This window comes from Halictus rubicundus, chromosome 3 (genome assembly GCF_050948215.1).
Source record: "Halictus rubicundus isolate RS-2024b chromosome 3, iyHalRubi1_principal, whole genome shotgun sequence".
In the NCBI taxonomy this organism is placed as follows: domain Eukaryota; kingdom Metazoa; phylum Arthropoda; class Insecta; order Hymenoptera; family Halictidae; genus Halictus; species Halictus rubicundus.
In genome coordinates, this window is record NC_135151.1 from 14,181,375 (window position 1) to 14,199,912 (window position 18,538).

Here is an 18,538-nt window from a genome sequence, read left to right on the forward strand (position 1 = left end):
AACTTAAATGTGCAAACGACAATAAATAATTTTTCGAGAATTTTTCACCCAAGAAAAATAGTCCTAATTTAAAGTTTTCCAACCTGTGGGTTCGAAGAGCCCCCCCCCCCCCCCCACCCACCCCTCAAGGAGTGCTAGGGGTAAGGCGGTTTAAAAAAGGCATGAGCTGTATTTATTAACTATGTTTCATGTTGGATACTTGTTAGTCAATACCCCATATACATATAATTGAGGAGGGTACATTTTGTGCTAGTGCTCGGATCATATTTAATTATTTATGCTCGCTATGATGTATGACGCCGAACAGAAGTATTGGCACATCCTTTGAAAAGGAACAATTTTTAAAAAATTTGGACCAAACGACTTGATCTTTTTTCTTTGCGATGCCAAAAGGATTCGTTGCCTAGATAATATGTAAAGAAATTATTTAAAAACTGGGTCTAATTGTAGTATAGCTGCTTCCTCTCCGATTTCGATGATTTTCGGATACGTTATGAAACTCAACATTTTGAACAACTCTTTCGTATAGATATAAGGCATGCACTCGCTTAGTTTCCGAGATATTTTCGCACATTCGAATTCTGCCTATTACAATTCTGCGTCTGCAATCGTGTACGCGTCAGTATTGGTGCTCACCGGCCGCTTCGCTTCTGTTTATAACGGATTCGAACTTCGAATAATTTTTTCATCTTTTATCTGTATCTTTTATTCGAAGGCTTCGAATAAATCTTCGGATAACTTTTTCCAGCTCAACGAATAAATGGCGACGACGCCCGACGAGCGCCGAACGTCGAAGACCCAGCGACTGACAAACAGCATACAATGTAAGCAAATGAATGATCAAGCATTATTGACAATTTAAACTATTATATTTTTAATGCGAAAACATTGTGGAGACTATCCCGACGAAAACGAGTCCAAACACGACATCGTTCGGACTATCTTCAATAATATTATAATTTTTATCATAACATTACGTATTAATAAAAATTGTTCAAGTACACTCGAGTTAGGATTATCTTTCATCGGGAAAAGGGACTCGACGCACAGGAACGCCCAAAAGCTGGCCAAGTATTAAAAACACTAGAAGAACATTAAAAACCTTTCTAAAAATGTCCTCTGTGATTCAAATAAAAAATTTGAATTGCTCCAACCTCGTCGTGATACCGTCGGTAAAATCATCCTCCCACATACCTACCCACCCCTGCAATTCATATATTGTCCTCTACAGCTGATCGAAAGGAACCCACATAAACGGGTAGACTAAACACGCAAACATTCCGAGCTAGTGTAGTTATTTTGTCGTATATACAGGATGTACGATCAGCATAGTAACACAAAGAGAATCGATAATTAATGGGAAGTGAATGGAGACAGACTGGTCGATAGTAGTTTTAATTTTTCTGTGATGCCGAAAAAAATTGTCATGCTTCCGATATGTTATTTTCCAAGGCGATATCTTATGATCCTTCAACTCCACGTTCTGTTGCTGCTTTTACTTTTCCCAGGTAAATCTTTTTAAAACAAGCTATTTCGGTATGTATCATCTGCACGAAGTTGTTACTAAATACTATGTAGCTTTGATTGATATTAGTTTATTGTTCCCATATTTAATGAACACTGAGTGGGTATTACTGGCACATACAAAGAAATGATATGTATTAATTTTTCTGTGTTCATAGCCAAGGAATGTACTATGCCAGAAGCAAGTCAAGAAGGCTTGCTACATTCGTTCAAAAGTTACTCGGATATAGCAATGTTTCATTACACGGTCCCAAAAGAAGTGCATAGAGCCACTTGGCAGTTTGCTGCATTCATGGACAGACAAGATTGTCCAGAGAGAAAAGTGCACATGTAAATAGCTTAGAACTTTATGTTTTTTTTTCAGAAGTATAATATATTATAATGTGATACTGTAATTTATAGATATCTACAGTGGGGTAGTTATCCTGTGATATCTGTAAATAATGATACATTCCCTAGCGACATGTATCCCAAGCGTAACCAAACAATTGTAGTTTCTGCAATCACAACATTCGAACCAAAAACTACTGCAATTGTTCCAGTCTATGGACCAGAATCTGGAGACTGGTTTGTGGGAGCTTATTTGTCTCATTGGGATGAAAAGGTTCAACAACAGGTAGAACTACGTTCTACAGAATGATTTCATTTGAATTCATTTTTTATCATTTCTTTTTCACCCTAGGGGCTTGGACATAAATGTCATTATAGCATAGGTTCTGTAGCTATATGGACGCAAACCAATAATATGGAAAATATTCCTATTGGCTGTCAGCACACATTAAGAACAAGAGGAACTACTTCCTATTACAAGTAAAGATTATATTTTGCATTGTATTGCCTTTGCTATGTTTGTACTAAAATTTAATATACCTAATACACCCACAGAATATACATACCATCAGGAACCTGGAATTTTCGAGTTCACGTTTGGGGTTGTAATTTTACTGTGTACAATTACATATACCCATCTCATAACCCGCACGAACCTTGCATTCAAAGTATGGCCTTACAAGGACGCTCATTACCTGTTTTCAACCACTCTGAACCTATTGAAATTGGAAATTTGACTATGTCAGATTCTCACATATTCACAGAATCTTCTCCATACGAGGATAGCTATTATTATCTGATGATTATTTCAAGTAGCATCATTGAAGTAAATGTCAAAGTAGTTACTTCAGGTAAAGCTTGTATATCACAATATTGTTCTCATGTAATAGTTCTAATAAATAATTTTGTTTAATCTTCTTTTAGAATGTCCAGTCAGAGTTACAGAAAAGTCTTTTGTAAGACAGTATTTAGATGCACCTTCGTTTTCTCAGGCTTTAGCTCAATTACATATGAAAGATTTAACGAAACATCATACCCATCATGATGAAGATAAAAGTAATAATGCATCATTGCACAATGGAATTGATTTTAGAAATCAATTTCATGTATCGGATGAAAGTTTTGATGATCCATGTGTTCCAAGATATCAACTTGCTAGAATTAAGCATTCACAAACGTTTTCTGGTGTCTACTTATTACAGGTATTAAATACTCAACATTTTTCATTCAATAAACTGTGAAATATCTCTAACAAATTTTTTTCAGGGTAAAGAATGGTTAACTTCCTGGGTAATGTTAACAGATAAACATCCAGTAATAACGCAATTCAACATATTGCCATTGATAGATATTGGTGGTACACTTGATGTTAGTGCACATTTAGAGATGGACAAAGTAAGAATGAATAATAAATTCAGGAAACAATTAGTCACTTAACCGAATTACGATGTTTCTTACATTTTTTACGTTTCGTACATTTCAGGTAATGACCAGGCAAGTGGTTAAAGTTATACTTTGTATACGGCGCGGTCGAGTTCCAGATAGATCTAGGGGTAACATTATATGCGAAGATTCGAGAATGTCGATGAATTTATCATCATCATTTGATAAACATGATTCAAATCTATTAATACCGTATCCACAGCCAGATATTTGGTATGTTGCTTTGCAAGCAACATGTTATTTCAACGGGTAAGATTGTGCTCTGAGAATTGTAATATTAATAAGCTTACTAGTGTAAATTAAACCATAATTACCTGCGTATCAGACATCCCGTGAATTGTGAAATGGAAGAAATTTTAGTATCATTGGATATACGAACTAGACAGTGTGTGTTCCCTGGAAACTATCCATGTGGTCATCATGGAATTTGCCAAGAAATTCATAGAGACATTCTTTATTACACGACATGCAAATGCTTTGAAGGTTCGATTATCATACATAAGATAGAAATTTCCTTGTGCTATTAAAATCTTTTAATTGTAAATTTATTGCACAGGATACAAAGGATGGGGCTGTACAGATGCTACTAGTGCAAATCCAGAGTCTTCTCTTCTCATGACAACACTGATGCTCACTTTAAGTAATGGTTTTTTCATGCCTGCTATATATTTAGCTGTTAAGCGCGGATTATATACAGAAGGATTAGTATATATGGCGACTATGCTTTTTTCGTCTCTGTACCATGCTTGTGATCAACATGTAATGACATATTGTATTGCTAAATATGAAGTACGTAAATAGCTTCATTTTATAACAATCACCATGTTAACTACTCTTCAAGTTCTCATACAAATTGTTCCTATGAAATAATTTTACTTACAGGTTCTGCAATACAGTGACTTCTTTTCAAGTATATTAGCGTTTTGGGTGACGCTCGTTGCAATGGCTGAAATACCGACTCATTTTGTATCACTTTGCCATATGTTTGGTGTTCTTATAATAGCTTTTGGAGTGGAATCCAATAAAACAAGCCTAACTAGTATATTGGTACCTTTGGGAATGGGTATTATGATTCCGGTAAGTTATTCGATTCATCCGTTTCGAATATGTTCATTTTGGATTTGCATATGTATTTCTAGATGGGAGCATATGCTTATCGTTGTTACCAATTGAAAAAATGGAAAAAACCAGACCGAATCTCAAAATTATTAGCAGGATTGCTATTAGCAACAATAGGTTTGTTGCTCTTCTCTTTAGTTGAAACAGAAGCTAATTACCAAGTATGTAAAATATTATGTGTAAACAGTTACTGTGAAAAGTGGAAAGTATGACTGTTTCATGTCGAAAATTATTTCAGTATGTCCATAGCGCGTGGCATATGATAATAGCGATGTCACTAATATTCCTTTTGCCGCCTTCGCCGATGGAACCTGCTAGTTCTTCAGGTACAAGCTCATTCAGCGATGATAGCGAATTACTTGATTACAAATTTGCGCACGACAGTCCAATTTTTACGGTGACCAGTGGTCAGGAAAATTTGGTAATCGCGTCAAATTGAGGATTGTGTTAAAGATAAGTAGAACAAAGAAACCAAATACGTACCATTGTTTAAGTTACTTGTGCCAAAAGAGTGTTCTAATTCTCTAAGCAAGGAGGTAGGTTACAGTATTTATGATAATCAAAATTAGAAGATGTGTGTACACGAGCACATTCCATCTACACGCAGTGTGCCATTTTAATCTTTCTTCGCAATTATCTTCTCAACTATTGGAAAAATGTTTCAAATATAATTTGCCCTGTTGCGAGAGGTGCCTTGAATACTGTACACAAGACTTAATTAGTTGGAGGCGACTCTGAAATTTCAAGGTGACCTCTGATTTTTTAAATGGAGCTATATAAAACTCGTATCCACTATAAGGTGTCCTCTTCTTTCGAAACAGAATAAATTGTATTTGAAATATATTTTGCGAGTAACGAATAGTTCGGAAGATAGATTCGGAAGATTGCGTGGGAAGATCAAAATGAGACGCTCGACATGTACATAAAATATGCATTTATGTATAATTTTTATAGTAGTTCCTAAGTCAACGAAAATATGTGGTTATAGGGTAATCTATGCAGAGATTTTGAACTCGATACAGCTTGACAAACGTGTAAAGGTATATATATACATATAGTTATAAACATTACATCAACTTACAATGGTGCTACTATTCTTACTCCGTTATGTTTAGACTATATATTCAGCAATACTGACAGATCTATTTTTATATATTTTTTATGGTTGAGAACTATATTTTATTACATTAAACGTGTCATTAGGAAGTGAACGACACTTATTTTTCCTGAAGAGTCGTCTTCTCACTTAATAATAACAGTTAATTACGTTTATTATTAACAGCGATGTTTACAGACGCTTTTTAACAGAATATTCATACAATAAGCGTGTGTTAAAATATTCACACTATACGAAGATAGAAGCATTCGTATGGCTTTCCATATATTTTTGTGGTACTTAATTTATATTAAACTATACTACTTATCTTCGTTCAGAAACCGTTCTAATGGACTGTATCCGTTCGTACATGAACGTACTCAGTACTTTGTTATGCACTTGTAAACAACTGCATCATACAGGACGAGGGATCTAAGACTGCAAGCTAAAATATTTTTAAACTTTTAGAGGAAAAAAATGCAAATTTATCTGTGCTATGCCATATTGATTTTAGATGACCTTTTGTGGAATAATTCGAGGAAAAAAAGATAATCTAATAATCTGTGCACGTCAGAATTTGTTCGGATATGAGATTGTTTTTTTTTTGTTTCTCAGATTATTACGGAAAATTTCAGCTTAAAGTCTTAGATGACTGCATACTTCTTTAAATATTCCGTGTATCTAGTAGTATATACTAAAGTTCATAGATTACCCTATACAACCATGAACTCATCCAAAAGTTATCATTATTTGTATTTTACATGTCATTCCTTTTGTACGAAGTCATATAACACATCTCACGTGAATGTTCTGTGTAATTACTATAACTTTGGGAAATACGCACATGGTAATATTTATTTCAATATGATAGAGCAAGCCTGGACACCGATGTCGCCAGATCGGGGAAGTTGAGGGGAACACAGTCCCCCCCCCCTCTCTCTCTCTCATTACCGGAATTAGTCACATGACATCGTGACACAAGCACGACAGAGACGATACGCATCACGTGACCGGGCCGCGGCGGAAGCGCGGGGGAGTAGCGTCGAAGAAGGGGAAGGATAGAGTGGGAGACAATTCTTAATCTGGCGACACTGCCCTGCCCCAAGTTGGGGCTTAGGGCCCTAACATGTCCAGGTCTGTGATAGAGAGTCAAGTAATGCGTGCAATATTGTTATGTGTACTTTACGAGTCGTGTTCAGTGTTGCGAGAGGGACCACAGTAAGTAAAAGGTACTACTAGCATGTTAGGAAATGAAAGTAAGAATGCTGTGCCTAAAAAAAGATAAATTATTCGTGCGTAGTATTGAAATGTCAGAAATCTAATGACTTGACGTTTTAAAGTTCAATGATTTTCGACATATAAATTTCTATAGTGAAAGTATAACAAAAAGAATACACAAATTTATACTTTTAGTAAATACCGATTGTACTGATTTTTTCATTGTTTTTATCTAGAACTATAGATTTTACATCTATAGCTGAATATGTGTATAGTTAATAAGTAATTTAGAGGTGTTGTAAGCTTTATAGAAGTATTAATTTATTGTTATACATTCCCAAAGTTAATCAGTTTTAATACAGAAGATACACAGACGTTCACTAATCAATTAACTTGAGAATTTCATTTTTGTAGAAGTATGTAATATATATTGCAATATTTTAGTGATAAGATGTTTCAGTTCACAATCGTAATCTAATAGATTATAATTTATAAATATTATTGTTGATAATTCAAACTGTTACAATGATTTATATAAAATCAATTTTATATAACAAGTTACTAAAGTATAGTATCTATTTTAGTTACTATTCAAATACCTCACAATGTTTAAAGTGCCATCTAAGATTTTTCTCTCGTCCTATGCCGATCATATTACAAATTTTATTTTTACACTATTGAAGGAAAGGCAGGATGACCGAAAAGAAGAAATTCATATAATACAAATGTTTAAAAGATTTATGTATGCTACATCAATTAAGATTTTAAACAAGAAAAAAGAAATGTGTAGAGCGATACGAATATTAATACTGGAGAGTGTAATAACAACATACAATTGTATTATAAGACAGTCACAAATTTAAAATATGTAAAAATCATATAAATTTTCGTACTAAAGAAAATATTAAAGAATCCATGGGTAAAATGATGCATTACTTTAAATAAACTAGTACGTCTCTCAATAATCTATTACAAATTCCTTTTTAACGAACATAAAATACTACATAACAAATGAAAGAAGGTGTTATGAACATATAGTACCCCGTCCAAATCTATAGCAATATAATTTTTTTATTGATGCAATGACAGGAATTCATTACAAAACGTGCATGTAATTATTTCAGATCATTCCCTCTATCCTATACAGTTACTTGTCTTCTTAATGAATACTCGAACTTACAAATCCTCATTGCTATGTTCCATGTGTACTGTAAGTGTTAAACATCTTTCTTCTCTCGTCAATTACATTTAATACATGTTTATATTGCTGCAATGTGCACCTGAAAGAAAATGCATGATACGTCCTGTCTAGCGATACGAATGTAGACAAATTATATTAAAAAGATGTTTAACATAAACACATCAAATACTTAAGGAAGAAGATTTAACATTTCAATAAATGTGATTAAATAATTTATATCATATGTCGCTCACTTTTCGATTGCACAATCCCCTATCCAATCCGTTGCATTCTTCATTATAGAATATTGACTCTCCAAATACAATGAGACGCACAACATATTCGCGTTCATATCTGTATTGTCTTTCGATTGTTTGTACCCTTTTTTTGTTATGTTAATTGCATAGGTGTAACAATATTCTATTTCATTGCTAAAAATTTTCCACACCTACAAATTTGTTTAGTAATACTAACAATTCTTTTTACATTAAATATACGTACACATAGTTCGCAATACCTGTAACCATTTGTTTTGCAGTAATTCTCTAAAAGTTTCCCTTTCTTTAAATTTTTGTAACGCATAAATCGCCTCAATACCTTCTTCTATGTTCTTAACATTTTTAAATATCTCATTAATTAAATTTATCACCATGTTCTCTAGTTGACGAGTTATACACCTAAATTGTTCGATCTTTTTCAACCAGTTAGACTTCGTAATGTCAAATATAACATCACGATCAGCTCTAATTTCGTCCAAGCTTTCATAAAATAAATTTTCAATCTCGTGCCAGTATGCTTCATACTCAGTCCCTCTTGGGCTTCCGAGTAATCCTATTTTATTGTGTCTATTCGAGAAAATGCAAAGTGTTTGTCGTTAATTATTCATCGAATATACTGCATCCATACTTTCTCTTTAAGTACTTCATTAATCAATTAATAATACCTTCCAAATATCGCTAACGCATCGCAGATTTCAATCACGCAGTAACATCTTTGCTCAAAAGTATTAATTTTGTTAAATACATTCCCTTCGCTAATGTCCCACTTTTTATCAGGATTAATGTGCGAAACTACATTCGTTATTAGCTAAAAAATATTTTCCATTCAAGTATACTCGTCGTAATGCAACAAAGGATTCTAAATTGGACAACGTACATTGTCGTAAATCGTTTTATAAATATTACAACAGAATATACATTTTTCCAGCATCTTCTTCCCTTCTCCTGGTTTGCTTCCGAAAATAACATCTAACTTAATGTAATTTTTGCATTGAAATATAATCTGCGAACTGAACGCTTGACAAAGCGTTTCTATATTATCCCTGAAATACCGTGTACATTCAGAATTTTCTTTCTCTTACATTTTCATTTCATTAAGCAATGACACTAACGTAGTGTTATAAAACGGTGCCTCCATCCAAATGAATAATATCAAAAGCAACGCTTCCGTTATAGAGTTTTCCGCATCCTCAGGAACGTTAAAATTTTTACAGAAATCGAGCATGATATTTAAATACATTAAATTCGAATCTGCTTCCTTTATTTCTCTTTCAATACAATTAGCTAATTTTTCGAATTTATCCACATTAAGGGAACGACAATTTCTGAGTATATTGATGATCAATTGGACTTCCGGATTGAGCAGTTGAGCATGCAAATAATTCAAGTTTGAGTCTGAAAAGTTTCAGATAATGTCAATTTAGTTAACCTTTTTTTATGCAATAAGTTGGTACTAACGCTTCGATTTCCAGTAATTGACTTCGTTTTGTACACTATCAATTTTCTTTCTACTCGACGACGTTACTGTAGTTTTATGTATTTGGACAATCCAGGACCAAACTATCTTTTCCAATCTGCCGACTAACTTCCGCTTTCTTTCGTCTTCTTCTGGAAGAATCGTCATTTGATTTTCCCCTAATAAAAAGCAGTCGATTCTGCTTGATGGCTCCAAAAACGGTTTAAGAGTCTCCTTTGGCACGTACAAAGTGGTCAAGCCCATTGGCTTGTAATACTCTTCGATCAGACGAATAATAAACTCGTGAAAATTTGAAAATACCTCATCTTTTACGACTGTTTACTATTAATGGAAAATTATAGTTGTGGTGAGTTGATTTTAAACGAGAATCAAATAAAAAAGAATTACAAAAATATATTTTTAAATGGATACACGACGTATAGTCGTTAGTGCGAAGCAAAATGGGTGCATAAATGTTCTCCACAAATTTGTAAATGGAGCTCAGGATGTTCCCAGAAATACTTCCAACTGTCACAGTGTCGAAAAAATGTTCTACCGTACATGTTTGCCACGGCGACCTTAAGAAAAACATGAACGCCTTCGACGTATTTTTTGGAAAATTCAAAACAGCGATCAGTTTATCTCCTTCGTGAAATGTAGATAGTAATATATTCGATGGATTTTCAAAGTATTCTCGAATCGTTTGGTCGCAATTTTCGGCCCAAGCATGATCACCAGGATCGCAGAATATTGTTAAATGTTGCACGTGTTTTACCTGTACACAATTGAAAAAGATAATTTCAGTTGTTTCGAATAAGGAATGGTGCACCTACTGCTGTTCATTTCAAATTTAAGTGTGATTTAAAAATGGCGCCACAGTATGACATGTCCGAATCTTATTTAACAGATGCGTTTACAACAACTTTATCTAAAGCAAGCCTGTCCAACTTCTTCTTCGTCACGGACCACACGGTCACCACCGTCAATCCTTGCGTTCCCCCACAGGTTCCTTCTTAGGTGTAACATAGACGAGGTATAGATGGCAAGATAGTCAAGGAAGTACTTGTCGACAACATTGGCAAAAGGAATTGTTATAAACATTAAACAGCCAGAAATAATAAATTTATCAATAATTACTATCACGGCGATCGAGATCTACCGAAATTACACAGTCAGTCAGTCGACACGGGCACTCAGGAGGGAGCGGACGTGCTGCGGGACCAGAAGGGCGACGGACTACCTTGGAGTTGACCAGAGGTCCTCCAGAGCTGCCTCGGCGTGTGAGCTGACCCCGCCCCCCGGGGGGGGGGGAGCATAGCTCACCCCGTGTTGGGACGACACTATAGCTCCCCCCTTGTGGGGAGTGTCGGTCTGTCCTTCCCCTATAGGGGAAAGGGATTCGTGAGGGTTGGATAGGAAGGGTCGGGGCGTGCCGGATCGCGCCTCCGACGGCCCTTCCTTCCGGTGGCGGCGTCTTCTTGCCTCGACCGGGGCTGGCTCCTTCGGGACACCGGCCCCGAGCGGAAGACTCCGGGAACTGTAAGTGGACCGAGCTGGGACTCGGAAAGCCCAATCCGAAGGCTCCAGGGATGGAGGGACCCGCCCGGGGTCTTATAGCGTAGGCTATGGGGGAGGCCAACCCCCTCCCCCGGATAGTAGTCCTGTACTATCTATAGCTGGGAGTCCTGTACTATCTATAGCTGGGAGGTGTTCTGTTGAGTACTCGCGTGATCCAGGCACCTCCCCTTTAGCTTAGGTGGGCGTGGGTTTTTAGTGGGTAGTCTCTGGAGATCCCCCTCAGAGATAGTCCCACATAACCCCGGCTTTCCCCAGGGAGCCGGGGCATGCGAAAAGCATTTTCCCACGGAAAAAAAAGGTGCGAGATCGGTAGGCCGTACTCGTGTACAGGGTTCAGAGTCGTATCTTTATCATTTATTATAGATACATATATGGTCTGAGGTTCTCGTGGATCTAGTTGCAATATTTACCGTTCATCAGAGTAGAGGGCGTAAGAAATCTAGTTGTTGACGATGTCGGTATTTCAGATCGTGAGACACGAAACCCCATATGGAGATTAGTCTACTCCTATACCTCGTCTGTGGTTGTAATAACAATAAGAATAGGTCCTCGATAGAAACAAATGCCATGCGCTTCTGGCGATATGACCGTTTCAAATAGTGAGGGAACGTCATTTCCCACCTTAGCGGAATGAAGAAGTAGGACAAGCCTAATCTAAAGTATAACTTCATCTAATACTGCACGAAGTGACTACCTTTTATGGTGTCCAAATTTAGTGTCCATCTCGTACAAACATATATATGCTTCATGATAATCATTGATCAGGTAAACTCGTCATCGTTGATTACAAAAATAATTGCTTTATCGTGTGTTACGAACGTATTTTACAGAATATATTTTTATTTCTTTGCGTGATATCTTAGAAAATGACGTAACCAATGGATATCAAAGTATAAATGTGTGTTAATGTGGAAATTACAAATTTAATAAAGATCCTAACATATTTATACTGACTAGTCTCAGCAGATCTTCCTCGGAGTATACTGGCTTTTCTGGTTCTGGAGGGAGTTCTTCTTCAAGTTCGGGTGATTCTGTAATATAGCAAAGTATTTATGGTATTCTTATTTCATTCGAATTATTTAACGTTAAATTGTTAAATTTATTTAATACGATTGCGGTACATGAATTAAATTGTAGAATTTAAATTAAAATCATAAGAATTCTAAAACCTACATTTACCGCGGATATTTAAATAGTGCGATTCATGTGTATACTACGTAGAACTTCGTTTGTCCGAACATGTCGAAGGATATTTCGATAATCGGGTAATTAATGTAATAGGAATTAGTTAATTGATCTCTCTACATGTATTCATCAGTTTCGATAAGTTTAGATAAACACAATAGAAACAAACGAAGTTCTACTGTAAAACTATTTTACCTTGCCGTCCAAAATCTTCCTCATCGGTATCCATATCGAGAAATTCTCTATGCGTGTCTATCATCTTATCTGACTTTTTTGTACCATCAGATATTTTATCTTTTTTAGAACTCATGACTTATTGTGACTTATACACCACTAGTAACGAGGAAACACTTATAAAAGTCAGTTACTGTAAACGTGCTTCCACACAACAGCTGTCAACTTTTGCTTTAATTTGAGTGTTAGATCAATAAATCTGGTACGTTAGTATACTTAATTAATCGGTATAAATGCTTCGATAAACAACGTAAATATAGTTGCGTGAATTGATTTTTTACGTCAACCAAAAGAATAGTTCGATAGCGAACGCGTAATAAAATACTAATATATAAAGTGCAAAATCGTAAATCTTGATGTTAACAGTTTTTCTCAATTTGAAATTTCAAGCATCAAGAAACCTTTTTACAATGCAGTCGATACCTAAAGAAAATATATTTGTCGGTTCGTTTGCTCATACGACCGAACGTGGCGAATTGATTACCGTCGATCATGCTGCTATATACGTGACAAATGGGAAAGTATTTATCGATCAATTATTTTTTAATGCAATAATAATTGTTTTTTTTTATTTTTAACCTTAGCAGTTTAAGTATAATATATTTTTTTTAACTATTAGATTAGCAATATAGTAATCGATCCACAATCAATTGATACAAACAATGAGAATGTAATTGTTCTCTCTGGAACTGAATTTTTAGTACCAGGATTTATTGATTGCCATACTCATGCAGTGCAACTTCCTAATCTAGGAATTGGATATGATCAACATCTTTTGCAATGGTTGGATACTTACACATTCCCTTTAGAAAAGAAATATGAGAATGAAGAGTTTGCTAATCGTGTATTTGATGCAGTTGTAGTAAGTGTAGTTATAAAAATATTAACATGAGTTGACATATATTATAACATTTTCTGTTTATTTTAAGTCAAATCTGACGAAATCAAATTGCAATTACAGAAACACACTGTTACACTTGGCACAACAACAGCATGTTATTTTGCATCTCTTTATGCAAATGCATCTCTGATCCTTGGTAAAAAAGTAGTTAAGACAGGCCAGCGAGCTCTGATTGGTAAAATTAATATGAATTCGAAACGTGATGATGGGTATTATGAAACCACCCAAGAATCTATAGCTAATTTAAATAAATTCATAGACGATATTACTAAATTAAATGTTAGTTTCAAATGCTATTTAACTAATTTATAATATATTGCTCTCTTTACACAAAATTTCACAATAAATATTTTTTACAGAGTCCTCTTGTAAAACCAATTGTAACGCCAAGATTTGCTTTAAGCTGTGATATGATACTCTTGAAAGAATTGGGAAAATTGGCTAAAGAAAAAGATCTTCATATTCAGGTATTATACTTTATTAGTCGAAATATTTCGAATAAAATATTTGTGCAAAGAAATTCATAATTATCTTCCTTTTCCATTTTACGTGCATCATTAATTTCAATATATGTTAAATATTTTAGAGTCACATATCTGAGAACCTAGAGGAAATTGAGGCTGTAAACCAGCTCTTTCCCCAATGTTCTTCATACGCAGATGTATATGATACTGCTGGTCTTCTCACAAATAAAGTATGTTCATTTATTGTATAGATAAAATAGTAAATACTCATATCGTTCATCTATATGCAGACTGTGATGGCTCATGGAATATACCTCACAGACAATGAAATTACAATATTGAAACAACGTGGAACTGCTGTTATCCACTGTCCATCCTCAAATACATGTTTAAAAAGCGGTCTGTGCGATGTACAGAGACTGAAAGAGAAAGGAATAAAAATTGGTCTTGGCACTGGTACAAGAAAAATTCATTTAATCGTTTTATAATAATTTCCTAGAGATTTTACCACTAACTATGGTTATATTTATATAGATGTTGCAGGTGGACAAAGTTGTAGTATGTTAGATGCAATGAGATCAGCTTTGCAAGTATCAACCCATCTATCTTTTTTTAAAAATAATTATAAAACACTCAATTTCAAAGATGTATTTCATCTTGCTACTTTGGGTGGTGCAACAGGTAACCGATAAAATAAGTAAAATTTTCTATTATTTTGTAACTAAATATATATCGAATTCTGATCTTTCTATAACAACATTTTTTCTAGCACTTGCAATGGATGATAAGATAGGTAATTTTACAATGGGTAAAGAATTTGATGCTCTTGTTATAGATATAAATGTAAAAAATGGATACTTAAATGATTTAAAAGAATATACTTTAGAAGAAAAGCTTGAAAAGTTAATACATTCTGGGGATGATCGTAATATAACTGGAGTATATGTAAATGGATGTAAAATTAAATAAAAAATATATACATGTATGTATGTATTTCCATACTTACAAGTTTCTTTCCATTTTCTTGGACTTTGCAAAATTTGATTACTTTAGCGATATATAATAACATAACAAGTTAATTTAGATCTAGAAATGCAACAGCTATATAAAACACACGTTTTGTATAAAATATTGTATGTATCATGTGCAAGTGAAAACGCATATTAATTCATAAAAATTACCTGAATATATATTTAAAAATTCTTTTATACTTCTATTAGCCTGTTCAAATGCTTTCTCAAATCCAATACTGTCATCATCCTATAAATAACCAATATAAATAAATAATTTGTTAATTTATAAGAACATGTTTTAATATACATGAATAAATGCAAATAATATTTACAAATAGAGGATCTCGTATATCGAGTTGTCCAGTTGGATCATACTTTCCAAGAAGTTCAATTTTTGCTCGACCATCTTCTGGTTGTATGTCACATAATTCGCAGACTATATCCCTATCCATCCCAAATATCCAATCGAATTTATAGAAATCTTCTTTCTTAATCTAAAGACATTACCTATGTTATATGTTACTTTGATATTTTCAAATTAGAAACTTTAATTTCACTTACCATCCGTGCCTTATGAGTATACTGTGTAATGCCATTTTTGTTAAGTGTATTCATAGCTCTAGGCTCTGGACTTTTATTCACATGATACTGCAAAATTGCAGCACTGTCCACTTCCCAAAAATTATTGAGGTTCATTCGTTTTAATTGATCAGAGAAAACAGCTTCTGCAATTGGAGAACGACAACTGTTTCCTGAAATATAAAACGATAAAATCAGAAAGGATGGTAGTATTGGTTTTCTGTGTAGTTGATGTACATATATTTTGATACATACCTAAACATACCATTAACACCTTCTTTTTCTGTGCCATGCTTTGTGCAATAACTTAGAAAATATGTACAATGACAATAATAATACCTACACAACTTTTCTTAAGGTTATGTAAAAGTCCTTGAAAAATAAAATAAAATTACACAACTATGTATATGCGTATACACTAAGTAACTATGGTATTGATTAGGGGTGTCCGCATTCCGAAATTTCAGATCGTGTCGAGCGGGATCCCGAAAGTTTGCCCGACCCATAAATATCTTCGGGCACCCTATATATATTTGATTCGGAACATAATTCCTCAAACTGATTTTTTAGTTTCAAAGCATTTCATTTTCCTACATTTTCATTCATTCATTACAATTTGAGTCGGGCAAAGTTTCAGGATATTATCAGACCCGATCCGAAATTTCCGGAACCCGCACACCCCTAATAGTATTATAAACATCTTTGAAAATGGGACTTCTGACTCTGCATATTTTGAATATAGTAACAAATCAAAATTTTAATATTTATTACTTTTTTTTATAAATTTTTATATGTACAATTTCTCAGTAACATTTTGAATAATTACTTTAATTTTCCAATTGTTTTAGTAGGAACGCTTTTATACTCCGAACACATTGATCATATGCTGTTTGAAATCCAACACTGCCACTATCCTGTAAATATAAGTTCTCTCTATTTAGTCTTTGTCTTATGACAGAGATCATTAGTTAAATTATTATAATACGTAGAAAGGTATATGTGGTCATATATAAATATACAAAACATTTTAAAATATAAAGAAAATTAAGAATGATGTTTACGTAATAAGGATCTCTTATTATAGTCTCCTTTTGAGGATCATAACTTCCAAGAAGCTCAATTTTAGCAGTGGCATTCGCAGGTTTCATATCATCTAATTCTCGCATATTACTATTGTCCATTCCAAATATCCAATCAAATGTATTAAAGTCCTCCATAGTAATCTATAACAAATCATACGAAAGTATTAGTATCTAAAGTAATATAATATGATTGTAAGTATACATATTATTTATATAATAAGAACTTCACTCACAGGTCGTGCTTTATGAGAGTAATCTGTGATACCATTATTTTTTAGCGTTGAGATAGCTCTGTGATCTGGACCTTTACCTGTGTGGTAACCAATGAGGGCTGCACTTTCTACATCCCATAAATGGTCTACACCTAATTTCTTCGCTTGATCAATAAATACAGCCTCTGCTATAGGTGAGCGACAAATGTTGCCTGTGCAAATTAAAATTTATTTTTCAAAACAAGTATCAAAAGTACCACCGATGAAACAACCAGTGCAGTATCACACTGTAGCGTGATAATCACTTGGACAAACATTATATGACTTACCTAAGCAAATCATAAGTACTTTTTTCTTCGGTGCCATATTATAAATGTTTTATCACTTCCTCAACTAAAAAGGTTATAACATTTTGGAGATAATGCAACAGTGAACCAAACAGAAAATGAGAAATGAGAGTACTGACGCCCTGGAATTCGGTGTCACCAGTATAGTTCTGCCCCCTAGTCTCATACAGACGAGGCATAGGCACAGACCACGGACCTAAAGGACCGACCAAAATCCTGCTGCATTATCAACACGGTTTGACCGGGTATAAATGATTGCATCACAGACGAGGTACAGGAGTAGACCAATCACCCAATGTATTTTTTTGTCTCACGTCCGCGGGGCTCTAGAGCCACCGACGAGATATATATCTCGTCGGTGCCGCTGGCCTCTCATATCGAGAGCCAACACGATCTCGCTCTTACTTACAGCCGCTGCGCTCCCCTGCTTACCCACAGTCGCTACGCTTACCTACAGCCAACGCACTCTTATCTACCGTCGCCGCGCTCTTACCTACAGCCGCAGTGCTCTCTCCCTTACCAACAGTCGCCGCACTCCCCTGCTTACCCACAGTCGCTACGCTTACCTACAGCCGACGCGATCTCTCCTTTACTTACAGTCGCCGCGCTGCCCTACTTACCCACAGTCCCTGCGCTTACCTACAGCCGACGCGCTCTTACCTACAATTCCCGCGCTCTTACCCACAAACGCAGTGCTCTTCCCCTTACCAACAGTCGCCGCACTCCCCTGCATACCCACAGTCGCTACGCTTACCTACAGCCGACGCGCTCTTACGTACCGTCTCCGCGCTCTTACTTATAGTTGCAGCGGTCCCCCCTTGACTTACAGCCGACGCGCTCTCTCCCTTACCTACAGCAGACGCACTTTTATCTACCATCTCCGCGCTCTTACCTATAACCGCAGCGCTCTCTCCCTTACCTACAGTCGCCGCGCTCCACTGCTTACCCACTGCCGCTAGGCTTACCTACAGCCGACGCGCTCTTACCTGCCGTCGCCCATGTTTTGCACATGCTATGGGCATGTTTTGGGCATGCTTTGCGGATGTTCTGAACATATGTTGCGCGTGTTTTGCGCATGTTTTGGGCATCTTTTGGAAATGTTTTGGGCATGTTTTGCGGGTATTCTGCGTATGGTTTGCGGATGTTCTGAACAATGTTCCGCGTGTTTTAGGCATATTCTGCATATGTTTCGCTCATGTTTTGCGGGGGTTTTTCGCATGTTTTGGGCAGGTATTGGGAAGGATTTGCGCATATATTCCGCACGGTAAGCCAGTAGTCAGACATAAAATCAGTAGTATA

General features: G+C 35.4%; 5 protein-coding genes across 7 annotated transcripts; 2 read left to right on the plus strand and 3 right to left on the minus strand.

Moving 5' to 3' along the window:
* The first annotated feature begins 1,226 nt into the window (after positions 1-1,226).
* LOC143352734 (post-GPI attachment to proteins factor 6) lies at positions 1,227-8,158 on the plus strand. Its single transcript, XM_076785476.1, has 13 exons — positions 1,227-1,508; positions 1,683-1,854; positions 1,927-2,140; positions 2,207-2,334; positions 2,410-2,705; positions 2,779-3,056; positions 3,121-3,249; positions 3,338-3,546; positions 3,623-3,780; positions 3,854-4,086; positions 4,180-4,374; positions 4,437-4,577; positions 4,655-8,158. The coding sequence occupies exons 1-13, from the start codon at positions 1,409-1,411 to the stop codon at positions 4,853-4,855; spliced, it is 2,454 nt and encodes an 817-aa protein (XP_076641591.1). The 5' UTR covers positions 1,227-1,408; the 3' UTR covers positions 4,856-8,158.
* Positions 6,781-12,730, minus strand: LOC143352738 (uncharacterized). The gene is made up of 10 exons (XM_076785482.1): positions 12,603-12,730; positions 12,177-12,253; positions 10,077-10,419; positions 9,647-9,979; positions 9,301-9,583; positions 9,066-9,231; positions 8,854-8,996; positions 8,428-8,755; positions 8,165-8,358; positions 6,781-8,010 (listed from the first exon to the last, which is right to left on the minus strand). Exons 1-10 carry the CDS (start codon positions 12,715-12,717, stop codon positions 7,923-7,925), a joined length of 2,070 nt encoding a protein of 689 aa, XP_076641597.1. The 5' UTR covers positions 12,718-12,730; the 3' UTR covers positions 6,781-7,922.
* Positions 12,717-15,006, plus strand: Dhpd (guanine deaminase). Of its 3 annotated transcripts, none has more exons than XM_076785477.1 (9): positions 12,717-12,843; positions 13,032-13,162; positions 13,261-13,503; positions 13,603-13,821; positions 13,902-14,009; positions 14,129-14,236; positions 14,297-14,462; positions 14,541-14,687; positions 14,776-15,006. In XM_076785477.1, exons 2-9 carry the CDS (start codon positions 13,052-13,054, stop codon positions 14,973-14,975), a joined length of 1,302 nt encoding a protein of 433 aa, XP_076641592.1. In that variant the 5' UTR covers positions 12,717-12,843; positions 13,032-13,051; the 3' UTR covers positions 14,976-15,006. The 3 variants fall into 3 exon arrangements, with proteins under 3 accessions (XP_076641592.1, XP_076641593.1, XP_076641594.1); XM_076785478.1 differs by having other exon boundaries at positions 12,722-12,851; positions 13,039-13,162; XM_076785479.1 differs by lacking the exon at positions 12,717-12,843 and having other exon boundaries at positions 13,047-13,162; positions 13,266-13,503.
* LOC143352736 (low molecular weight phosphotyrosine protein phosphatase) lies at positions 14,005-15,970 on the minus strand. The gene is made up of 6 exons (XM_076785480.1): positions 15,854-15,970; positions 15,581-15,771; positions 15,352-15,513; positions 15,188-15,266; positions 15,013-15,092; positions 14,005-14,425 (listed from the first exon to the last, which is right to left on the minus strand). The coding sequence occupies exons 1-5, from the start codon at positions 15,888-15,890 to the stop codon at positions 15,082-15,084; spliced, it is 480 nt and encodes a 159-aa protein (XP_076641595.1). The 5' UTR covers positions 15,891-15,970; the 3' UTR covers positions 14,005-14,425; positions 15,013-15,081.
* Positions 15,854-17,380, minus strand: LOC143352737 (low molecular weight phosphotyrosine protein phosphatase-like). The gene is made up of 5 exons (XM_076785481.1): positions 17,222-17,380; positions 16,914-17,104; positions 16,660-16,821; positions 16,370-16,512; positions 15,854-15,970 (listed from the first exon to the last, which is right to left on the minus strand). The coding sequence occupies exons 1-4, from the start codon at positions 17,256-17,258 to the stop codon at positions 16,426-16,428; spliced, it is 477 nt and encodes a 158-aa protein (XP_076641596.1). The 5' UTR covers positions 17,259-17,380; the 3' UTR covers positions 15,854-15,970; positions 16,370-16,425.
* Positions 17,381-18,538: the final 1,158 nt, after the last annotated feature.